This window comes from Macroventuria anomochaeta (assembly GCF_010093625.1).
Source record: "Macroventuria anomochaeta strain CBS 525.71 unplaced genomic scaffold BU25scaffold_19, whole genome shotgun sequence".
Lineage (NCBI taxonomy): Eukaryota > Fungi > Ascomycota > Dothideomycetes > Pleosporales > Didymellaceae > Macroventuria > Macroventuria anomochaeta.
The window spans coordinates 131,988-151,120 of NW_022985380.1; the positions used below are offsets into that span (position 1 = coordinate 131,988).

The 19,133-nt window shown below is 51.0% G+C and overlaps 8 protein-coding genes and 1 non-coding gene across 9 annotated transcripts; 3 read left to right on the forward strand and 6 right to left on the reverse strand.

Annotated features, from left to right (window-relative positions):
- Positions 1-95: 95 nt before the first annotated feature.
- On the reverse strand, positions 96-875 carry BU25DRAFT_297689 (uncharacterized protein; the record flags this gene model as incomplete). The annotated part of the gene is made up of 1 exon (XM_033701937.1): positions 96-875. A coding segment is annotated over one exon (780 nt), but the record flags the coding sequence as incomplete, so codon positions are not given.
- Positions 876-1,981: 1,106 nt separating this feature from the next.
- BU25DRAFT_72116 (uncharacterized protein) lies at positions 1,982-3,413 on the reverse strand. Its single transcript, XM_033712052.1, has 4 exons — positions 3,158-3,413; positions 2,565-3,112; positions 2,266-2,516; positions 1,982-2,197 (listed from the first exon to the last, which is right to left on the reverse strand). Exons 1-4 carry the CDS (start codon positions 3,234-3,236, stop codon positions 2,149-2,151), a joined length of 927 nt encoding a protein of 308 aa, XP_033560984.1. The 5' UTR covers positions 3,237-3,413; the 3' UTR covers positions 1,982-2,148.
- An 826-nt stretch (positions 3,414-4,239) lies between these two features.
- On the forward strand, positions 4,240-6,261 carry BU25DRAFT_342630 (uncharacterized protein; the record flags this gene model as incomplete). Its single annotated transcript, XM_033702918.1, has 2 exons — positions 4,240-5,647; positions 6,044-6,261. The coding sequence occupies 2 exons, from the start codon at positions 4,240-4,242 to the stop codon at positions 6,259-6,261; spliced, it is 1,626 nt and encodes a 541-aa protein (XP_033560985.1).
- On the reverse strand, positions 6,216-10,995 carry BU25DRAFT_411322 (uncharacterized protein). The gene has a single exon (XM_033706525.1). The coding sequence runs from the start codon at positions 10,676-10,678 to the stop codon at positions 6,344-6,346; it is 4,335 nt and encodes a 1,444-aa protein (XP_033560986.1). The 5' UTR covers positions 10,679-10,995; the 3' UTR covers positions 6,216-6,343.
- A 941-nt stretch (positions 10,996-11,936) lies between these two features.
- Positions 11,937-13,576, reverse strand: BU25DRAFT_342693 (APG6-domain-containing protein; the record flags this gene model as incomplete). Its single annotated transcript, XM_033702921.1, has 2 exons — positions 11,937-13,414; positions 13,465-13,576. The coding sequence occupies 2 exons, from the start codon at positions 13,574-13,576 to the stop codon at positions 11,937-11,939; spliced, it is 1,590 nt and encodes a 529-aa protein (XP_033560987.1).
- Positions 13,577-13,695: 119 nt separating this feature from the next.
- Positions 13,696-16,124, forward strand: BU25DRAFT_448986 (uncharacterized protein; the record flags this gene model as incomplete). The annotated part of the gene is made up of 2 exons (XM_033709617.1): positions 13,696-16,031; positions 16,061-16,124. 2 exons carry the CDS (start codon positions 13,696-13,698, stop codon positions 16,122-16,124), a joined length of 2,400 nt encoding a protein of 799 aa, XP_033560988.1.
- Positions 16,125-16,298: 174 nt separating this feature from the next.
- BU25DRAFT_t80 lies at positions 16,299-16,370 on the forward strand. The gene has a single exon. It is a non-coding gene; the product is annotated as a tRNA-Cys (tRNA).
- Positions 16,371-16,538: 168 nt separating this feature from the next.
- Positions 16,539-17,108, reverse strand: BU25DRAFT_491736 (uncharacterized protein; the record flags this gene model as incomplete). The annotated part of the gene is made up of 1 exon (XM_033711588.1): positions 16,539-17,108. The coding sequence occupies one exon, from the start codon at positions 17,106-17,108 to the stop codon at positions 16,539-16,541; it is 570 nt and encodes a 189-aa protein (XP_033560989.1).
- Positions 17,109-17,600: 492 nt separating this feature from the next.
- On the reverse strand, positions 17,601-18,951 carry BU25DRAFT_411324 (uncharacterized protein). Its single transcript, XM_033706526.1, has 2 exons — positions 18,587-18,951; positions 17,601-18,537 (listed from the first exon to the last, which is right to left on the reverse strand). The coding sequence occupies exons 1-2, from the start codon at positions 18,644-18,646 to the stop codon at positions 17,782-17,784; spliced, it is 816 nt and encodes a 271-aa protein (XP_033560990.1). The 5' UTR covers positions 18,647-18,951; the 3' UTR covers positions 17,601-17,781.
- Between the last annotated feature and the right edge of the window lie 182 nt (positions 18,952-19,133).

Below are 19,133 nucleotides of genomic sequence, written 5' to 3' on the forward strand. Positions count from 1 at the left end.
GGTTGCAGGCCCGCTCCGGAGATTGTACGTCCGCTTCGGAGGTACCGAGGCCTGTGCTGTTGCCGAGGCGCTAACAATGGGCCTAGCCCATTACACTCGTCAATGATCTTGTTTGCATCCTCAGGCTTGCTGAGCTCTATGATGATGCTGGAGGCGGCTTTTGTGGGTGCGTTGTGTGTCAGCCACCCAACGTACTTGATCTCCGCCTGCGGGATGAACGGCTTGTTGTCCAGTAGTATCTGGTCCCTTGTCTCTTCAAATCTGTCCATGTCCATTGTGCTGATACGTATGCTATGTGCGATAATGCCGTAGGTTGTGATCCGTATTGTGGCTCTGTTGCCAATGCGGTGGACCCAGTCGTCAGCAAACTGCTTTAGTGCTTCCACCTCATTGCTGGTGGCTGTCTTGATGCTGAGGTTGCCACTTCTCAGCTGGTTCAAAGAGAGCACCTTGATACCGTTTATGTTTTCATTTCCGCTCTGCACGATGGCGCGCTCAACGTGGGTGTTGAGATTGTACAGGTTCATTGCCTGCAGGCTAAGTACTGTAGTGGGGTCTCTGATTGTCACAACAACTTCACGCTGCGTCTGCATAGAAGGCATTCTAGGGACTTGTATATTTGCTGTACCTGCTAGTGTCACGCCCCTTGCTGCTATTGCAGCGTAGCTGACCGTGCCGCCTGTCTGTGGTCCTGTGTTTCTGATCTGTCTTGCCATCTGCAGATTGGCTTTACCTATCTCTACCGCCTCCTTGGCCGCTGTCTTTGCAGCCTCTCCTGCTCTCATGTTCAGTTGTACGTTTGCAGCGATTGCGTGGACAGTATTGGTGGTGTTCTTGAGTTCTGTTTTGAGCTCCTGCTTGATGGCATCAAGCATCTGTGCGGTATTTTCTGAGGTTACCTTGGCCTCAGTTTGCAGTATGCTGAGGGTGTCGCACACCGTGCTGAGGTTGAGGGCATGTTGCACTTTCAGTATGAATGTCAGCGTGCCGTGGATGATGACCTTGACAAGGTCTGCCGGCACTGGCTGGCTTTGCGTGCAGTCGATACAGGTCAGTGTGTCCTTGTCACGGTATCCTCTCCAGATCCCCTGACAATATCCAGATCCGCTCCGTACTGTCCCTGACCGTACGCACCAAATCCCCAGCGTCCTTACACGCCTCCGAAGCGGACGTACAACCTCCGGTCACCTCTGGAGCGGGCCTGCAACCTCTGAAGCGGGAGTATTAGAATTCTGCAAGCCCTGCTCTGGGACTTGCAACCCCAATACCTATCCAACTCAGTTCCGATTATTAACTGGTAACCAAACAAACCCACACGTAAGTATATAGACTATTGCTGGTAGAGTTCTGTTCGGTACACAATGTCTTGTACCTACTTAGATACCGTACGTAGTAATTGATTTAGACTCCTAGCGAGTCCTAAAGGGCCTACTCGTAGCATCTTTGTGACAGTCCTGAAGGTAGGTGCTGAGGCGTGTAGCGTGCTCGCGGAATGGAGTTGGCCATGCGGGCTGCTGAGGCCACGGTGTCGCCATGGCACGTCAGACGCAGTGGGCTGCTGCGGCTGGGTGCTGGCTAGTCAATTGGCATCAAGAGCAACCGTTTGAGCACAAAAATACAACTGAATTCCAAAAATCAAGTTCTCGCTGTGTGTGGTGTTTTTGTGCTCCACGCATGTTTCTTTTGTCTCCTCTTGACATGGCACTGGCAGCACGTGATGGTCGGACATTGGGATCCGTGACCTCTATAAATAGCCAGACCAACAAATGCCGCCGTTGGATCCAACCTGTTCCACGCCACTGGCGCGTGCAATGAATTGCAAATTTGTGTTCTTTGTGGACTGTTTTCAGCAGCAGCAACACCGGATACGGTAGAATTAAGGATTTTTGTGGTGAGCGACCAGGAGACAGCAAGGCTTCACGTTTGCTCAGCCCTATTTAAGCAACGTACCGGTGGATTAGTAGTTAGGTGGGTGACCACTAGCGAATACCCGCTGTTGTATGTTTTTCCTTTTTTACTCTTCCCACCCTTTTGCTTTTCCCGTCATCTCAAAGTTCACCCAGCTGACAGTTGTTTGCTCTGCACTGCAGTACTTGGCGATTTCAATAACTATCCCAGCTCTCGAGATTTGACAGGATCGTCCTGATTTTACATGCTATTGGCGCCTGAAACAAATACGATGAGAACAGTGGCATAGCTGTAAGTGATTTCGTGCGTCAGTCTAAATCTTCATTGGAAAGAGCCCAGGGACAAGGAGTGACTTACGTTGCGCCCGCAAGTACCAGTTCTATTGTCCTTGACTTCGTCATCTCAGACAGTATGAAGAGATAACATATTGTAGAAATGACAATGATTATCAGTCGTACAGTGGTGCTATTCGCCATGTTGCAGATTACAACAGGCATCAGCAGAAGAGTTGTTATCAGAAATAACAACAACGCTCTAGCGATCCGTTTGATTATTTGCCCAGAGTATAGGTATACATTTGGGTCGGTCGAAAGGTCGTAATCTCGGTTCTACGCCACTACGTCAGTTCGCTGTATGCTCGGCTGCCATTACCTTACCTGCCGGAAGCCACGGTAGACACGGGTCAGTTTGGTTTCTACCCAAGCCTCAAGTTGAACCAGAGCGCTGTCCCCACAAGGGGATAGACAGGCCATCTCACGCGAGTGCTTGATATACGCCGATTCATCTCGCGCAATGCATCCAGTGCCATCGAGCCAGTTTTGCAAGCTGGCCATGTCTCGTGATTCAGCGGCATCTAAGCTGAGCATACGGCGACTGTCTTCTGTGAATTTATCTAAGCTCTTAGCTTCCAATCTCTTAATCCCTTGGACCCATGAGCACTCACCGTAGTCAGCTAATGCTGATTCGATGTCTTCCAGCAGCGACAGTCTAGCAGCATTTTTGTCGATTCGGCTCTTTCCGAGGAACAGGAGGGAGGTCTCTTTGTCATCGATTTCATCTAGTCTTTCCTCAAGCATGGAAAGCCTATCTTGCTTCTTGAGAAGAACCCGAGCACGCAGCCTGCTGAAACGTCGGCATAGAAAGAACGGCGCATGTGAGGAGATGAGAGCAGCGAAACGAGGGTATCCAGGCTGATATTTTTCGACTGCAAGCGATCAGTACAGACAGACATAAGGTAAGGTCTTGGTACTCTTGTCTGTGTGTGTTCTGTGCGTGGAAGTAGGCCTTGACCACCTCCAAGACGCAATGTAAGTCTTGATACACTCCATTAAGCCGAACACCTTACTCGGACATAGGCAGCAGGCTGATGTCCGAGATGTTTTGTCTAGGCAGATGATCCGGTCAAAGATGTGCTGCGCAAGGCAGATACGACAGGTGCACAGCCTCGGTACTCATGCATGCTGCCGCGGGGGCTGAAATAATTTGCGTCCAATCATTTGGTGAGGCGACAGGTATCAGTCATGGGTTTCACAATGCTGACTGGCGAAGACGACATATATCAGGCTATCTTTACTTGTCGTTGACGGCGATCTGTGCCGGATACAACCCCTCAATCGGTCTTTATCGCTACGAAACCTACAATGACTGACGATCGAAGGTAATGTACATCGAACTAGGATAAGCATGCGTAGTGACTAAGGTTGTGAATCGCAGTCCAAGTCCGGAGTTTTCTTTTGTTGAAGATGATAGCCGTACATATATTGCAGCATACGCACATGTTAGTTCAAATTCGGGTTCTGAACAGACAATCTCCTCTTCTCGCGGCTGACCTTTTGGTAGACAAGCGGGTTCCACGTTGGGGACAGGGTGAAGCTGAGAAACATTCAAGACTCTTGGGACGGACCATACTTTGTCGCATCCATTCCTTCTGCAGGATTATACACTCTCAGCGACGAAGATGGTAAGCCTGTCAGGAATGGCGATCTGTTGAAGGAGGAATACTTAAAGGCAGTCTGAGCGAGGTCGTGCATGACAAGGGCTTAGGCGCTATCACTTGTGGGACATATACGGTCATCATGCATAGGAATTCAGCCTAGGCAAGAGGCAGTGATCTTGAGAGTTTTCGGGCGCTTACAGTGTTTAAATTTGCACCTTCCCCAGCATATGCATGAGCTAATTCCACCTTCCCTCTTTCTGAAATTAGCGCCATTGACCTCCACCAGTTCTAAACATGCACGCACACTTGAGCCTTTGAGGTCTCAATGCAGCAGCTTGCCTTGCTATTTACATTCTTCAGCGCATCCCTCCACGAACCGTTCGGTTGGACAGGTCATGGCGCAGCCTGCAATTGCAGCGCGATATGCGGTCCTGATCGGAATTGACGCTTACCCAGAGAGCCCTCTCAGAGGGTGCGTCACAGATGTCACTGAGATGAAGAAGCATCTGGTACGAAAGTTCCCTGCTGTACATATGCGGGCCTTCACAGCAAGCCCGTCAGAAGTGTCAACTCCTTCTGGTCTGGTCGAGAATCCGGAATTTTGGCCAACATATCATAACGTTGTATCGAGCCTCCACTGGGTCACGTCCGCAGCCAAGCCTGGCGATTTGGTTTACATACATTTTTCCGGGCATGGCATCAACGTCCATCCGCGCAGTGACCCCCATGTGAGCGATCTGGCATTGGTACTCCTGGAGGTGCGAGATAGTGTCGCAATTCGATACTTAAGAGGTTTTGAGTTGGCGTGGTTGCTCAAGAATATGGTAGAAAAAGACTTGATGGTCACTCTGGTTTTGGACTGCTGCGAATCTGGTAGCGTTATGCGCAGTGACTCTGCAGTCCGCAGTATCAAGTACAACCCGAAAGTCGACGCTACATATCCGTTGCAAGCAGATCGAATGCTTCACCACAACACTGAATCAGACAGTTCGACTCACCGCGCTGCATCTATGCGACCGAACTGGCTACTAAATCCTAACGGCTATACCATACTGACAGCTTGTGGACCTACCGAGCAGGCAAAGGAAATTGAACTCAAACATAACGGCAAGAGACACGGAGCGTTGTCCTATTTTCTCATCAATGCCTTTGCTAAACCCGAAGGCGTTGAAGTGAAGAGTCGACATATGTACTACCATCTGTGCGCCCGATTTCGAGAAACTCGTGACGTACGACAGAATGAGCAAAATCCTATGTTCTACGGAAACAGAGACCTTGGGTTCTTCGGAGACACTGCATCGGTGACCGACAGGATGGCCGTTCCGGTCCTCAGAACGGCCGATCGAGGACTACAGCTTGAAGCCGGACAAGCGCATGGTATCTGTAGTGGTGATCGGTTTGCCCTACATCCTTTGGGTCAGGTAACAGTCTTTGAAAATACACACACCGCTTCGACCATTGCGACCATTGCAACTGTTATCAAGGTCGAGGCTCTCAGATCATATTTGAAGCTGCTGGATGCGCCGACCCCTTTTCCCTCCACAGGATGGATGGCAACACCTCTCACATACTTTTCGCTTCGAAATTTCCCGATAAAACTCGATGTCGATCTTCCATTGCCTTTAGAATGGGTGGACGCATTCCAAGAGAAAGAGTCTCTCCTGCTTTACAACGCTCATGTCGGAGAACCTGATGCTACATGGTCATTCCGTGTGACTCCGACCATCGAGCACTCGTACGAAATTTGCGATGATACGACTGCAGATGTCATCCATGTTCCAAATGCTCATGGAGATAATTGGAGTACTGAACGCAATGTGTTGGACATCGTGGAACACCTGGCAAGGTTCAGATTCGTTAAGATGCTGGCCAACGATTCCATGGCAGACGCAGAGCATCCTTTGTCGAAGATGTTCACCGTAGAGCTCATAGACTCTGCGCAGAGAATCCACACTCATGGCTGTCTGGTAGAGGGACCCTTGAGGCAGGGCTGTTTGCATGATGGATGTACAACCGAGGTTAAAGATGGCGGGTGCGTAGAATTAGCGGTTAAGAGTACAGGAGAGTATAGAGATGGAGATACATATCTCCATTTATACAACATGGACTCCGGCTGGGCGATCGAAAACATCTTAGAAGGGAATCACGAGGTGATTCCGCGCAAGCAAGTTCATTGGCAAGAGCCCATAGAGATGTCAGTCCCAGACAAAACCAAGGAGAGTGGGCGGATGTACTACGAGGATACTATCAAAGTATTTCTCACAAATCAACCGACTTCATTCATGTCGTTGGAACTGCCGGGACTCGCTACACAAGCCGAACGGGGAGAGCGAGCCCAGACGAGAAGATGGCAAGATACGAGGCTATCAGATGACTGGGCTGCATTCAACTTTCGTGTACGTATTTTTGTCAAGTAGAGAGAAAAGCGCAATTATGTAAACGGTACAGTGCTTGCCAGCCTCGATGTGACATCAGATTGGAGACACAAAGCGATGAATACTAAACGCCATAATGAACGTAAGGAACCCAGTGCAGCGGCGCCTTCTTGCGCATCGTAGCCTTTCTTGATACTCGGGATGAATCACGTAAATGCTCAACCTTATCATCCGTATCGCTCACGTCTAGAATCTCGTCCCACTCGCGCCCAAATGCTGCCGCCGTGAAAGAACGATTGTCGCGGAACCATCTGGTAGCTTTGTGGAGCCCAAGACACACTGATTCATCTGTCATGCCATTCTCACCTATTTCTTCATATGCGATCCTTGCAATATCCACGCAAGCTTGGTCGTCGACTTCCCACAGTGTACCAATGACGTGACGGAATCCAGCCAGCTGACAAGCACTGATCAAATGGATACTTTCGTCAAGAAACTTCTCGTCGCTGAGCTCGCCAGTGCCGCAGGCAGAAAGATAGGCAAGGAACGGTGAACTCTCGTGAAGCCTCAGTTTGAGCAGAGTATCTACTGTCAACGGATCAGTCTTCCAGTCCTCCAAGCATATGGAGCTTTGAATCGGGCTTCTGTCATCGGTTTTACCATGGCCGGCAAAATGGAAGATATTGCAGCTTGGTAGCTTCGAGACAACATCCTGCTTGCTTCGTCCGGGCTGGATGGTTTTTAGAGCTAGCGGTCCTGATTCGAGGAGTGCTTGCAGCACCATTACTTCCTCATTTGCATGGCCCAGCATGGGGAGCGATGGTGCATCCGGCATTGCGACTAGGAGCGCCTGACCCGGGGCGATGGACAATTTGCTTGGCGCAGAACTCTGTCGACTATGAATGAATGCTTTGAGAGAGGGGCTGTAAGACGACATTACTCTGTCGATGACTGTTTCAGTTGAGCCAACGAAGTGCCTGCCAGCCGCATGCAGCGGGAATTTACTCAAGGCTGCAGTAAGGATCCACCATACGTGGGGCCAGTCGTCACCAGTGGGCGGTGCAGTAAAACCTAGTGCACTCAGAACGGGACTGGCAACGGCATCCCACAACCAAGCTAGGGTTTCGTGAGTTTTAAGAAACCCACGAGCCTTCGCTCTCAACTCCTGTTCAGTAAGATCTGGTAACGGCAAAGCTTGGACGTCATGCAACCTGATGAGGAATGCATCACAACGGAATCCGCTGACGTTGATCACGACAACCGGACCGTTCTCTGCAGCACTTAGCAACAGTCCTCCGCTCGGAGGGAGTAAGAAGCTCTCGAACCCGGGCTGCTGGCGGATCTCCATGATGAGTTCCTCGAGCTCATTTTCACGCCCGTGTGAGAGTTTCTCTTGGTTCTCTTGAGCATACTCAGTAGGCTTGTTTGCGTTGGCCCTGAGGCTCTCGTATCTCTCACTGAGGTTTGGATGAGCTTCCTTCAATGGGGAGGTATTGCTCCGATCGTCCATCAGGAGACCAAGAATGAGTCCACGGCCCTGTTCCAGCAACTTTAGGGCTTCCTCTGGTTCCTTTCCTAGTTGAAGAGCAAGAGCACAGGCAGAAGTCGCCAACCCTGAAAAGTGGCGGACGACATATTGTTGGTCCTCGTGGTTCAAGAATCGGCCGTGAACATAAGGCAGTAGCTCCAGAGTCTCTACTGCAAGATTGTACGCCACCTCAAACTTCTCTTGCCACTGAAGCATTTCAAGAGCAGAAATGGAGGCTTGTATACGAACGAAAGGCCTGGCGTTTTTGCATTCCCAAGCTCGTATGTTCACACGAATCAGATTCTCGAGATCTCCAGGCTTCCCTGTCTGCTCGTATCGCAGCCTGAGTGAAATGCCCATAGCGAACAGGAACGAACCTAGATCCGCATGGTCTTTCGCAACGATATCCACCGCTTTTTCGTGGTTTCGAATTGATTCTTCAAGGTAGGCGCTCTCCCTTGCAGACCGCAGGAACCGAACACCAAAGATATTGCCGAGCTCATGGTATAAGGTTGCGCGATTTCGATGATCGTCAGTTGTGAGGTTGAGAGCCTTGCGAAGCTCACTGATCGCTTTTTCAACATCTTCTTCGTTCCCTTTGCGCATATATCGATTATTGAGTTGAGTTCCCAAGGCGTGATGCCATGCATGGGCTAGGTGAGAGTCCAGTGGGGCATCTGTTGTAAGCTGCATCGCCCTTTCAAAGTCTTCGTCGTTTTGCAAGCGTTGGAATCGGTGCAAAAGGAAGCCTGAGAGATTGTTCTGCACTATTCCATGTTCTGGATGCTCCACAGGCATGATCTCTAGTGCTTCTTCCGCAAAACGTATTGCTTCATTGAGGTCGCCCATAGTCGCTTTGCGTACGTGCCGGCGGCTCAGCTTGGTCGCGAGGTTGTTCAGCAATCCTGCGTAGGCCACGCCCCTGCCAGTCTCGAGTTTGATCGCCTGCCGCGTGAGGTAAATCCCTCGTTCGAGATCCTCAATGTCATGTTGATGCTCATAACGTAGAGCGAGCAAGGCTCCAAGGTTATCGAGGAGAGTTCGGAGATCTGGATGCGTTTCGGATGCACTGTCAACAGCACGTTGTGCCCAGAGAATTGCTTCTTCAATGCCCGCCGGCTCCCCAGTGAGTCTGTACAGACTACCTATCCGGACACTCAGATTTGCTTGCGCGTATGCGATATCTTCAGTGTTATCGTGTGGAAAATTGACGACCATTCGCGATACCTGGATTTGTTCTTCCAGCTCTTCTGCACTCAACACGCTCTCGCACTGATCCCAGAGCTGGTGGCTCAACCTGGCAAGTCTCTGTTTGAAGGGCAAAGGACTCCTGGGCGCGAGATTAATCCCTTCTTTGGTAACACGAATGGCTTCTTTGATGTCGTTAACGTTCTTTGTAAGCCCACATCGGACTCCAAGCAAGAAACCAAGGTAATCCAGCCTGTCTGTTCGATCTGCATCATCGCTAGAGGTGGCTTCAATTGCCTGCTGGCAGGCTCGGATTAACTTGTCGAGCTCTTCTGTCGACTGTGTACGTTCAAATTGAGCATGTACAAGTTTCGTCAGATAGTTTCGTGTCCGTTGAAGACTTGAGTCGTCACCATGCGAGGAGTCAAGTGCTCTCTGCACGAAATGAAGAGACATGTCGAAATCCTTCGTATCTTGCGTCTGCTCGTACCGCGTATAGTACAGATGTCCAAGATTTCTAAGCAGGTTTCCAATATCAGGGTGACTCGTGTTCATGATGCCTTGCTGCATCACGCGAATAGCTGCATTGAGATCTTGCAGTGTTTTTGTTTGCTCATACTGGACATAGAGCATGCCGCCCAAGTCGTTGAGCCACTCAGCAAGCTCCAGATTACTGGTTTGCGGAACATCGCTAGCTTGCTGTGCAAGTTGAACCATTCTTTCAAGATCGCTGGGGTCTTTTGATTCTTTGTACCGAACACTGAGTGTGATACCCAACTCGCAGACCATCAACATAAGTTGCGGCTGACCGACTGGCGTTAGATCGATCCCTTGTTGTAGCACTTGAATCGCTTCTTCAAGGTCTTGGACGTTCTTCGTGTGCACATATCGTTTGCGAAGTTTGGATCCGAGGTAGTTCAACATACCCGCATGGGCAAAGTCGGTATCACGCACGACATCAAGTGTCTGCCGCGTTAGATAGATCAATCGTTCGGTATCTTCGATCGTCTCCACACCCTTTTGGCGTACGGCGTGCATGGCGTCGGAAAAGTTGCGCATGACATCTGAAGACTGTTGATCCACTGACATGATTCGGCCGTTGCTGTTGCTCATATGCTGTGCCGCCTCAGCTACTCTGTTCATATCTTCCAGCTTTCCCGTGCGTTGGAATTGCATGTAACTGAGAGCAGCAAGATTTTGCAGCCTTCGCGGGTAATTGTCGTGGTTGGTGGGCGTAAGATCAACTGCTTGTCGCGTCATTCGAATAGCTTCTTCGAGGTCTGGAATCTCCTTGTTTTGTGTATACTGGGTATAGAGCAGGGAAGCTAGTTTCTCTGAGGCGTCCGCTCGACCTGCATCGTCTTCTTCGTTGCTTCCAAGTTCATGCCGTGCCTCCCCAATCGCGTGTTCAAGCTGGCTCCTCTGGGCTGTACGTTCATTATGTTGACACATGTTGGCTGATAACATGTCGAAAATTTCAGACCGGCGGAGACGGTCAACATCTTCTTCATCTGTTACAGCCAGCCATCCTTCAGTGAGTAATATTGCTTTCTCCAGATGTTCTGCTAAGCGCGTCCTGGTGTAAAGGAGGTAACATGTGAAGATGTACAACTCGGGTTGCATGTCGACAGTATCCTCATGAAGCCCCGCGAAAGCCAGGATCTCCTCATCGTCCCGTTCGTGAAGTTCGGCGACCAATTCGGGTTCTACACGAAAAAGTGCCGTTTCAATAAGATCGTCCATGGCTATGGAACGAAGGTACGACTTCTGAATCTGCCTCTCGTATAACTGAGAAAGTCGACTGTAAGATGATTGTTGTACCACCTTTATGACAGTGTAATGGATTAACCACCAAACAACACACTATCACGTACAACTCTGGATCGAATTTTGTAGTCTGGAGGAATCCAAGGACTTCTAAGCGTTATTGCGCTCCTTTGTTTGTTGCTGAAGGGCTCTTGACTACACGAGAATCCGCTTCGCTGTAAGATAGCACGTCTCATACAGCGTTGTAGAAAATACTGACTTAAGTTGTGTCTTCAAGTAATTGATCAGCCGTGTTGCAGAACTCAGCCAAGTGCTTTGCCTCACCTCTGTATATATAAGATTGCTTCACCGGTCAGCGGGGACCGCAGCAGACTTAAGCGATAGGCGCAGCGCGTCGCGCTTTGAGGCGGAGCCCCCCTGAGTACGACCACTGTTCAACATGTTATTTGCCTGTCATGGTGCCTGATCTTGCTTATCAGGCTGCTGTACGACAATAAACAAGCCCTGGGAGGTCGCCAGCGTGGAATGCGCAGAACTGGACGTGAGCGATGACAGATAGCCTAGATTTGGTAGAGTAAAACCGTGCGTGATGCCTCTAGACCCTCCCCCATGTCTGCACAGCATGTTGCGGAAGTAGCTATCGAACGTTCCCTGGGCTGTGTGATTTCTTGACTCGGCCCCCACGAATGCAGCTGAGACCGGGTCCAAGGCTAAGCGCGCGCGTGCGTGTGCAAGGGATCATTCGAACTGTTCTAGAATGTGCATCAAGCAGAGAAAGGATTTGAGAGATCAACTTTCCCAGAGAATAGCAAAAAACATGCCAGAAGATAAACACTCAGAGCTTCTAGGCTACGACTTCCTGGATGAGAGCACCATTGATAGGCAAAGAACTACCGCGCATTATGACGGTGTTATATACCTGCCTGGAAGTGGCCGAACACCTCCGGGCTTCGCCGCTGGAGTACTTTGTGGCCTCAAGGAGAGCTTATAAAATATGCGACAGGCGGCCTATCCCAAGCCTTGCCCAGCGTATCGCAGGCCTTCTGTGCATTGCGCACATGAATTTAGGCCCACTTGGAACACGGCAGACTTACTGACAGGGGAGCGGAAGGTGGGTGGCGCCAATTCTTCACAAGGCTTTAGTCGAAGAGTGCCGGTAGAGTCTGCTTATCCTTGTAGATATAGATCATGGGTATCATCTATCACAACAGTCCGTTCCAGCGTGGGTGATTATTCACCTCCTGCGCGCTGCCATACTCTCGACGTTATTCGCGTGCGCAAGCAGGTATTTGCAACACGTCAGCGTGTACTTGCACGCCTTGGTCCAGCTCTCTTCTTTGTTCAGCGCCAATTTGATACTCTGATCATGGATTCGATCCTTTCGTATCTCGTACGGCATCTTGACACCTGGCCCACCCATGCCCACTCTCAAGCTGCTTCCAGCATCGACACCTTGATTCTCCACGAATTCGCCAAGCTGTCGTAAGCATTCGAGGAATGCGACCATAGCGGTATCAAACTTCCGGTGCAGGAAGCCGAAGTTGATGGGGAAGTCGCCTGAGGAGTAGAGTTCGAGACGCTGCTTTTGGACATTGGGCGAACTGGCCGTCGAGGTGCGAGTGTCGGCAACAGAAGCACCGTTCTTGACTTCGTGTTTTAGAATCGTGGAGGTGGAGCCCATCGGGGATAGTTCGTAATTTTGGAACTTGTAACCTAAGCGTTCAGCCAGTGTGGCAAGGAGGAGGCACGTCTGGCCCCAAGCGGCGTTAGTTTCTGGCCAGTCGACGTAGGGATGAGGAAGACGTCCAAGTCGTAGTCCGTTGATGGTGGCAAAATGGTTGTCGTGTGTTATATTGAATGTGTCGTTGTAGACGCTCCTACGTTGAAGCTGGTTGAGGATCTGAGTATCGTGGGCGTGTCGTGCTGTGAGAGCATCACGCTCATTTTGAAACTCTGTTAAGGTAGAGTTGAAGGCGTTTCTGTCTCTCCAGAAGTCCTCCTCTTCCTGATCGAGCTGGCGAGCTTCGGCTTCGAGAGTGGCCAATTGGGCATCTAAATCCACCTTTTCTGCTTCTAGCTTTTCAAGGTTGGCAATTGCAGCGGCCTCGGCCTTCTTTGCTGCCTTCAGAGCTGCATCAGCGGCCTTGACCTCCTCAGCGCTGGGCACGTCGGTGTTAGCACGGCGGAGATAGTCTACATAGGCATCGCGTTCTCGTGTCGCTACTCCGAGTCGCTTTTGTAGGCCGTCCACAAGGAGCTCTGTACACTCAACGCATATTGGGTGATCGATGTCTGAGCGCGCAGACAGTATCTCAAACATGCGTTGTGTAGTCTCCAAGCCATCTGCCAAGCTCGTTCCTCCAACTACCCCTGAACCTGCAGTAACGCTCGCTCGTCTTGAAAGCTCGGTTGTACTAGGCTGTGTGGGTGCTACTTCTGCTGATGCCTGCTGGTCTGGGCTACGTACTGGGGTTGGTGGTTGCTCTAGTGGGTCCATCATCGACTCGGACATGTGTACGTTGACGAAGGACATGGCAGGGTTCTGACCGCCATGTTGAAATCTTGAAGAGGGTACATTGCGCTTGAACGTGGGATTTCTTGCGGACTGTATCGCTGTTTCGTAGGTTTGCTGTCTTGAAGACGGGTATGTGGGGCGCGACTGGCGGGGAGGGTTGTTCTTCTGGCTTTGCTGCTGAGCTGTGACAGTTGAGTCTGGTCAAAAGTCAGCAGGAGAGAGGGCACAGAAGTGTGGTTGCCCATACCAGTCAGAAGCTTAAAAGCTGCAGGGTTGAGCTGGTCGATGGAGGCATCGATGTCGATGGGTGTGCGGCATTTCTGACAGTACAAGCCATGGCTCTGCTTGTCGTTCGCCATAGCATTAATGCTTGACTTTTTGCATGTCAAAACTTGCGGCGAAGAAGTCTAGTAATATTTAGTGAACTAGAAGCTTGAAGCTTGGACAAGTCAGCCGTTTGATGTGCATCATCTGCTCCATGCAGGCGGCCACTAGCTCCCACGGGCGCCCCACTTCAACGCGAGGGGAAGCCGCGTCCCAGCCATCTGTTTCGCGTTCCGGCTCGTGCTTCCCTTCACAAACAGTCCCCGCGAAGTATCGACGACAAACGCTATTCGAGACAACAATTCTAACTTGTCGCATCGCCCAGGTCCCAGGGGCATCCGTTCGCTCGATTACCGCAACCATCATGATGGAGCCCCCGGGGAAGCGATTACGCATCCTCCAATCTGTCGAAGTGGACGAGACGAAGCCCGATTACGTCGCAGCGAAGCAGAAACAACAAGAGAAGTTCAAGGGAAGACTCGAGAAACTATTCGCCAAATACGGAAGTATGCACGAATCAATGAGCGACGAGATCGACTTCAAGACGGGCAAGGTGGTGGTAGACAGGGGACACCTGAGGAGGGTTCAGCGGCAGATGAAGCGGAAGGGACCAGGGTTACTTGACAGTCTTCTGGAGCCTCAGTCGGAGCGAGACGATACACCAGATAATGGGGAGGAGCGAGCTGGATCAGAGGACGAGTTGGCGCCTACACAGACACGAAAGAGGAAAAGGGACAGCGTGGAAGACGGAGAGGAGGTTGCGCAAAATCCAGATCAACATAACATGGCCTTGGTCACATCATCGTCACAAGCTGCGCCAACAGCAGCGGCGCAAGAGAATGCGCCCCAGATACCGAACACACCAAATCCAACAGCGAATCTTCTCCAACAGATTCAGCAGACACCACTTGGTCAACAGGCGCAAGCAGCGTTGATTGCCAACTTGAATCAGACCATTGCGCAGGCTGTGCAACAAGCCGTTGCGCCATTACTCAGCATTCTTCAGATCACGCCAAACGGACAGGCTGCACAAGCTCCGATCTTTCCTGTGCCATCTCCTCTACCCGTGACCGACAACGTGAGACCAGCGGCGGATCCAAAATGGTACTTTCCACCTATATCAGTTGTGAAAGAAGCTTCACGAATTGAATATCAGAGGTCTTCTCCCCCTGTGATGAAGGAACCGCCAGCACAGACCACGAACCGCAATGGAGACCGCTCGCCCCTGGTACCCCGGAGAAGAAGCCCAAAGGTCGTTATCAAGAGGCGCCGTGGTATCACAAAGACCAAGCAAGACTCTCATGTACTGGAAGCAAGCGTTGAAAGGCCACAGAGCTCGCACTCGTTGCCAGCATTGTGCAGAAACGCCAATTCTTGCCCGGATGCAGACCCTGTCGTCGAGGACTCGCTCAACTGCAAAGCCAAAGGAGCCGGATCGGCCCGTGAGAAGTATCACTTCACTGAAGAAGACGATGTATATATCAACAAAAGAAGGGAGCTACACAACATGACGTTCAAGGAGATTAAAGCCAGCAAAGCAAAGTGGTTGAATTGGCCTATCAGTACATTCTGCAACCGTTGGAGCGCCCATTTGAAGGATAAGAAGCTCCATCTGCGGGACACGCCTAGAACAGGGTCGATTGCTCAACACGACGCATCAATACCTCCCGAACATGAGGAGCATTTTTTCTCAAGCATAGAGATCCCAGAGACATCGTCAACGTCACATCACCTACCCACACCGAGCTCTCTAGAACAAGAGGATAATCACATTGAGAGGGCCATGATACCATCATCTTCGCATTTCGATGACGATGAATTGGAACTTCTCTCCCTAGCCGGCGCCAACATCACCGACATGCTCCCCACACATACCTCCCACTACGAAGACGACACCTATCCTACACCCGATGAACCCCTCCCCTCAATTGAAGGCGCCGAGTTTCGCAACGAAGACGAGCTGCAACTCGAAATGCTCAAGTTCGAAGAATCCCCCACTCCAGAACCAACCCAACCCAAGGTTCTCCTCAGCACGATACCAGAGACTCAAGAATCAGTCGCTTCTGTCTCTTCGCCAACTCAGAAACGCACAGTGAACCAAAAACCTAAGCCCAAGCCGATGGTCACCTACCGTGCCGCCTCAGAGACTTCAGACGATCTCGACATCATCGGTGCGAACGACGAGCCAGCAACACCGCATACATACATCAAGCGTGAATCTCTGACTCCGCAAGCGACCAGGGTTCTCTGTAGCTCACCTGCGATCAAAACACCGAGGCCTATCCCGCAGTCTTTAGGCATGACAGCCAAGTCAACAGGGAAACTGGACAGGAGAGCGTATCTTAAAGAGGTTAAGCAGTCGTGGGCTAGAGGAAAGGGGAAAACGCCTGGCTCGCAGAATTGGAGGAGGAGCCTCAATGTATTACCAATGGTGCGGAAAAAGGTGCGGGTAGACGTCGAGGTGGGTGATAGCGAGGATGAACTGGCTGCGTGAGTAATGTTGTACACAACATCCATAGATGCTATGATATCAATGCCCCGAGGGTTCGAGAAGGATACAATGTTCCTGTGTACGTGCAATAGTAGGTGTGAGTGGGACGTGCTTTCCGAGAGGAGGGAAAGAGACGGTTGCACTTGCGCACAACGTATGGTGCCTTGGGACAGAGCTCTTATGATCATCGTCCACCGGGAAGGGGCCTCATCCAGATGCCATGAGATATTATACAATTTGTCTGATATTCATCAACAAATAAAAGTGGGTCGGTAACTCAGAGGTAGAGTGCGGGATTGCAGATCCTGAAGTCCCCGGTTCGATCCCGGGTCGGCCCTGATCTTTTTGACTTTCCTTTGCCTTCAGGAGTCTGAGGTGAAGCTATCTTTTTTGCTGTTTGTTTGTTGTGGTGCACCATTGCTTCGCTTGCGAAGTGGGTCGCGAAAGGCTCCACGTCACCAATATACATGATGATACATGATCTTGACCCCGCCGAATACATTAGACTACTCAATCTCAAACTCGTCAGAGAAGAAATCTACAATGCCAGCCAGCGCCTGTTCGCTTCCCAATGCGCCCTCAAGTCTACCCACGCATTCCTCGTCACCATCTTTGGCTCTCAGCGCCAGAAGCACGAGCTCCTTGAGACTACCGGCTACATCAGTGACCGCAATGACTTGACTTTCGTTCAGTGGTACTTCGGCGGTGCAGTAGGGAAGCAGTGTAGTGACCGCACTTCCTGCTGCTGTTTCTTGCTGTTTCGAGGGTAAATGAGGTGCTGCCGTGCTGTGAACATGATGTACAGGCCTATCTTGCATTTGCGGGTATTGGTACTGATAATGACGGTGTCCCTGTTGTTGTTGCTGTTGGAAATGGTTGACAGGCTGCCGGTAGTCGTTCCTCGTGGCGAACGGAACCATCTGCGGACGGTGGTCGGCAGGTCCATCGATCTGGGACCCGGCATCATGTACAGCATGCTGTAACTTGGGCGCAAGAGGTGCGTTGACTGGCGGCGTGGTGTGATCATACGTTGCTGGATCTTTGCGTGCAGGAGCAAGGTTGTGATAGTATGGCATTGTGCTGATCGGTCTGATGCAATGCTGACTGATGCTTAACGTTACCAGTCGAGGCTATGATGTGAGCTGTGAGCGACGCTGCATGCTCGATGTGTTGGGCGTCGAGGGTCTGACATACCACTAGCGCTGTGGTAGCAACGGTTGAGGCAGGAGCCAGTATGACGCTCAAGGCGACAGACGAAAGTCACTGACAGAAGTTGTTTGAAGAAACGGGAGCAACGCCTTCGCGAGTGAGCGCTCGGGTGGCGAGAGATCAACAGAGACCCTGTGTTGAAGAAGTCGAAGCACGTGGCCCACCGCAGCAGGAAGGCGCGACTAACAAACCCTCTAGTTTGAGTCCCAGGGCAAGGAACAACCTCATAAACCAAGACCCCGAACTTGGGGAGATCATCTCGAGTGCTAGTTTCACTCCGTCTCGTGGCCTGGTGTCTCTAGGTGGCTGATCTAAGATAGTATACATATCACACATCTAGAGGCGATAAAAATAATGCAGCACAATTCTATCGTCCTTCTATAAGCGGAATGGGTATCGTGAGAGGAGAAAGTATTTACAGCGTACAAAGCAGGGCTGCGAGATGGTGGCCAGCGCAGTCCGCCGTAGCAGCCTCAGTGGAAAAGAGAAGCCAGAGTGAAACAGGTTATCCAATCTCCGGACAATGTGAAAGGTTGAAGCTCAATGCTGGGTTTTGCTATCGTCCAATGTCGGTTGCCCTTGGGAAAGGTTCGATGCTTGTGTGGTCGTGAGATTGGTTGCGCTTGAAGGCATTTCTGCCTCCGCTTGCTCTCTGAGCCTTTTGGCTTCCTTCTCTTTAGCAACAGCTGTCTTGGCCTCGGCTCGGTGTTCCTCCTCCGTCTTCTGATGCTCAGATACTCCGCTACCTCTCCAGAAGCTGAGCAGCTTTCCTTGCTGTACAGGGTCAGGCTGCTTCTTTCTCAACTCCTCCAGCTCGCTTTTGACAGTCTTCAGCTCGATCTGCAGTTCTTCGAGGTCCTCCCGAATATCATCTCGAGCGTTCTTAGCTTTCCTTCTCTGGCGCCATTGCTCGAACACAATAACGCTGATGCCGACAGCAAAGATGAACGTCTCGGCGACAAAGTTTGCTCCGGTCTCGATAGCCTTTTGTTCGGATAGCGGTCGAATCCGTGGCTTGAACCTCTCCTCTGTCCTCTTCTTGATATCTTCTTTTTCCTTTTCTGTCATTTCTTCTTCGGTCTTCATCTCCGCTTCTGTCTTGACCGTGGGCGTTGCATGTCTGTCTCGGGCAGCCTTAGCTGCCGCCACCTCCTTCTTGATTTGCCGATCGATTACCGCGGGGTCCTGTAGGAGGCCGAGGCGCATGCGCATATCTACTCGGTGTACCCGTTGCGCAAAGCCGACACATAATCTGCGGAAACGCTCGTGTTCGTGGGCATTGCGCTTGATGGCATTCTATACGAAGTAAGCTTCCTTTCATACTATCCCGGGTATTGAGCTTTACAGCCATAGGCTTTGCAAGCGTCCTCACGAACAGCGAGGTAATTTTCAGTGTGAGAGACATGTTAGGCTAGGCAGAAGAGCTTCACCGGTACTAGGAGGCGCAATTGGTGTGGCACAACGTGGTCATAGCAGGTCTATTACTGTTGTGTACTTTGCAATGCTGGTGCGCCAGTTGCAGATGTTTTGATGATGAGAAACGAGCGTTGTGGAGAGATGATGGCTGCTTCGAAGCTGCCTGAAGTTCCGCAGCTCGGAAATTCCCCGAGGCCGACGTCACTGCGCTTGCCATGGGTAGACTGCAGGCAAGAGAAAGACAGAGGCATTCAGGGGTAAAGTAACTGAACAGAGCTATGAGCTACTTCAAACTTATGGATGCTCGGCATGTATTGGACCATATCACTCTACAAGAAGTGCGTCATTGAGTGAAACCGAAGCACGCGCGGGGCTTGGCAGTGCAGGGGTGCAGAGCTCTGGCATAGCAACCGTCGCTTAGCTGTTTGTTTAGCCCGGCCCCGAACTTCAACACCAGCGCTCACGCCTCCACGGCA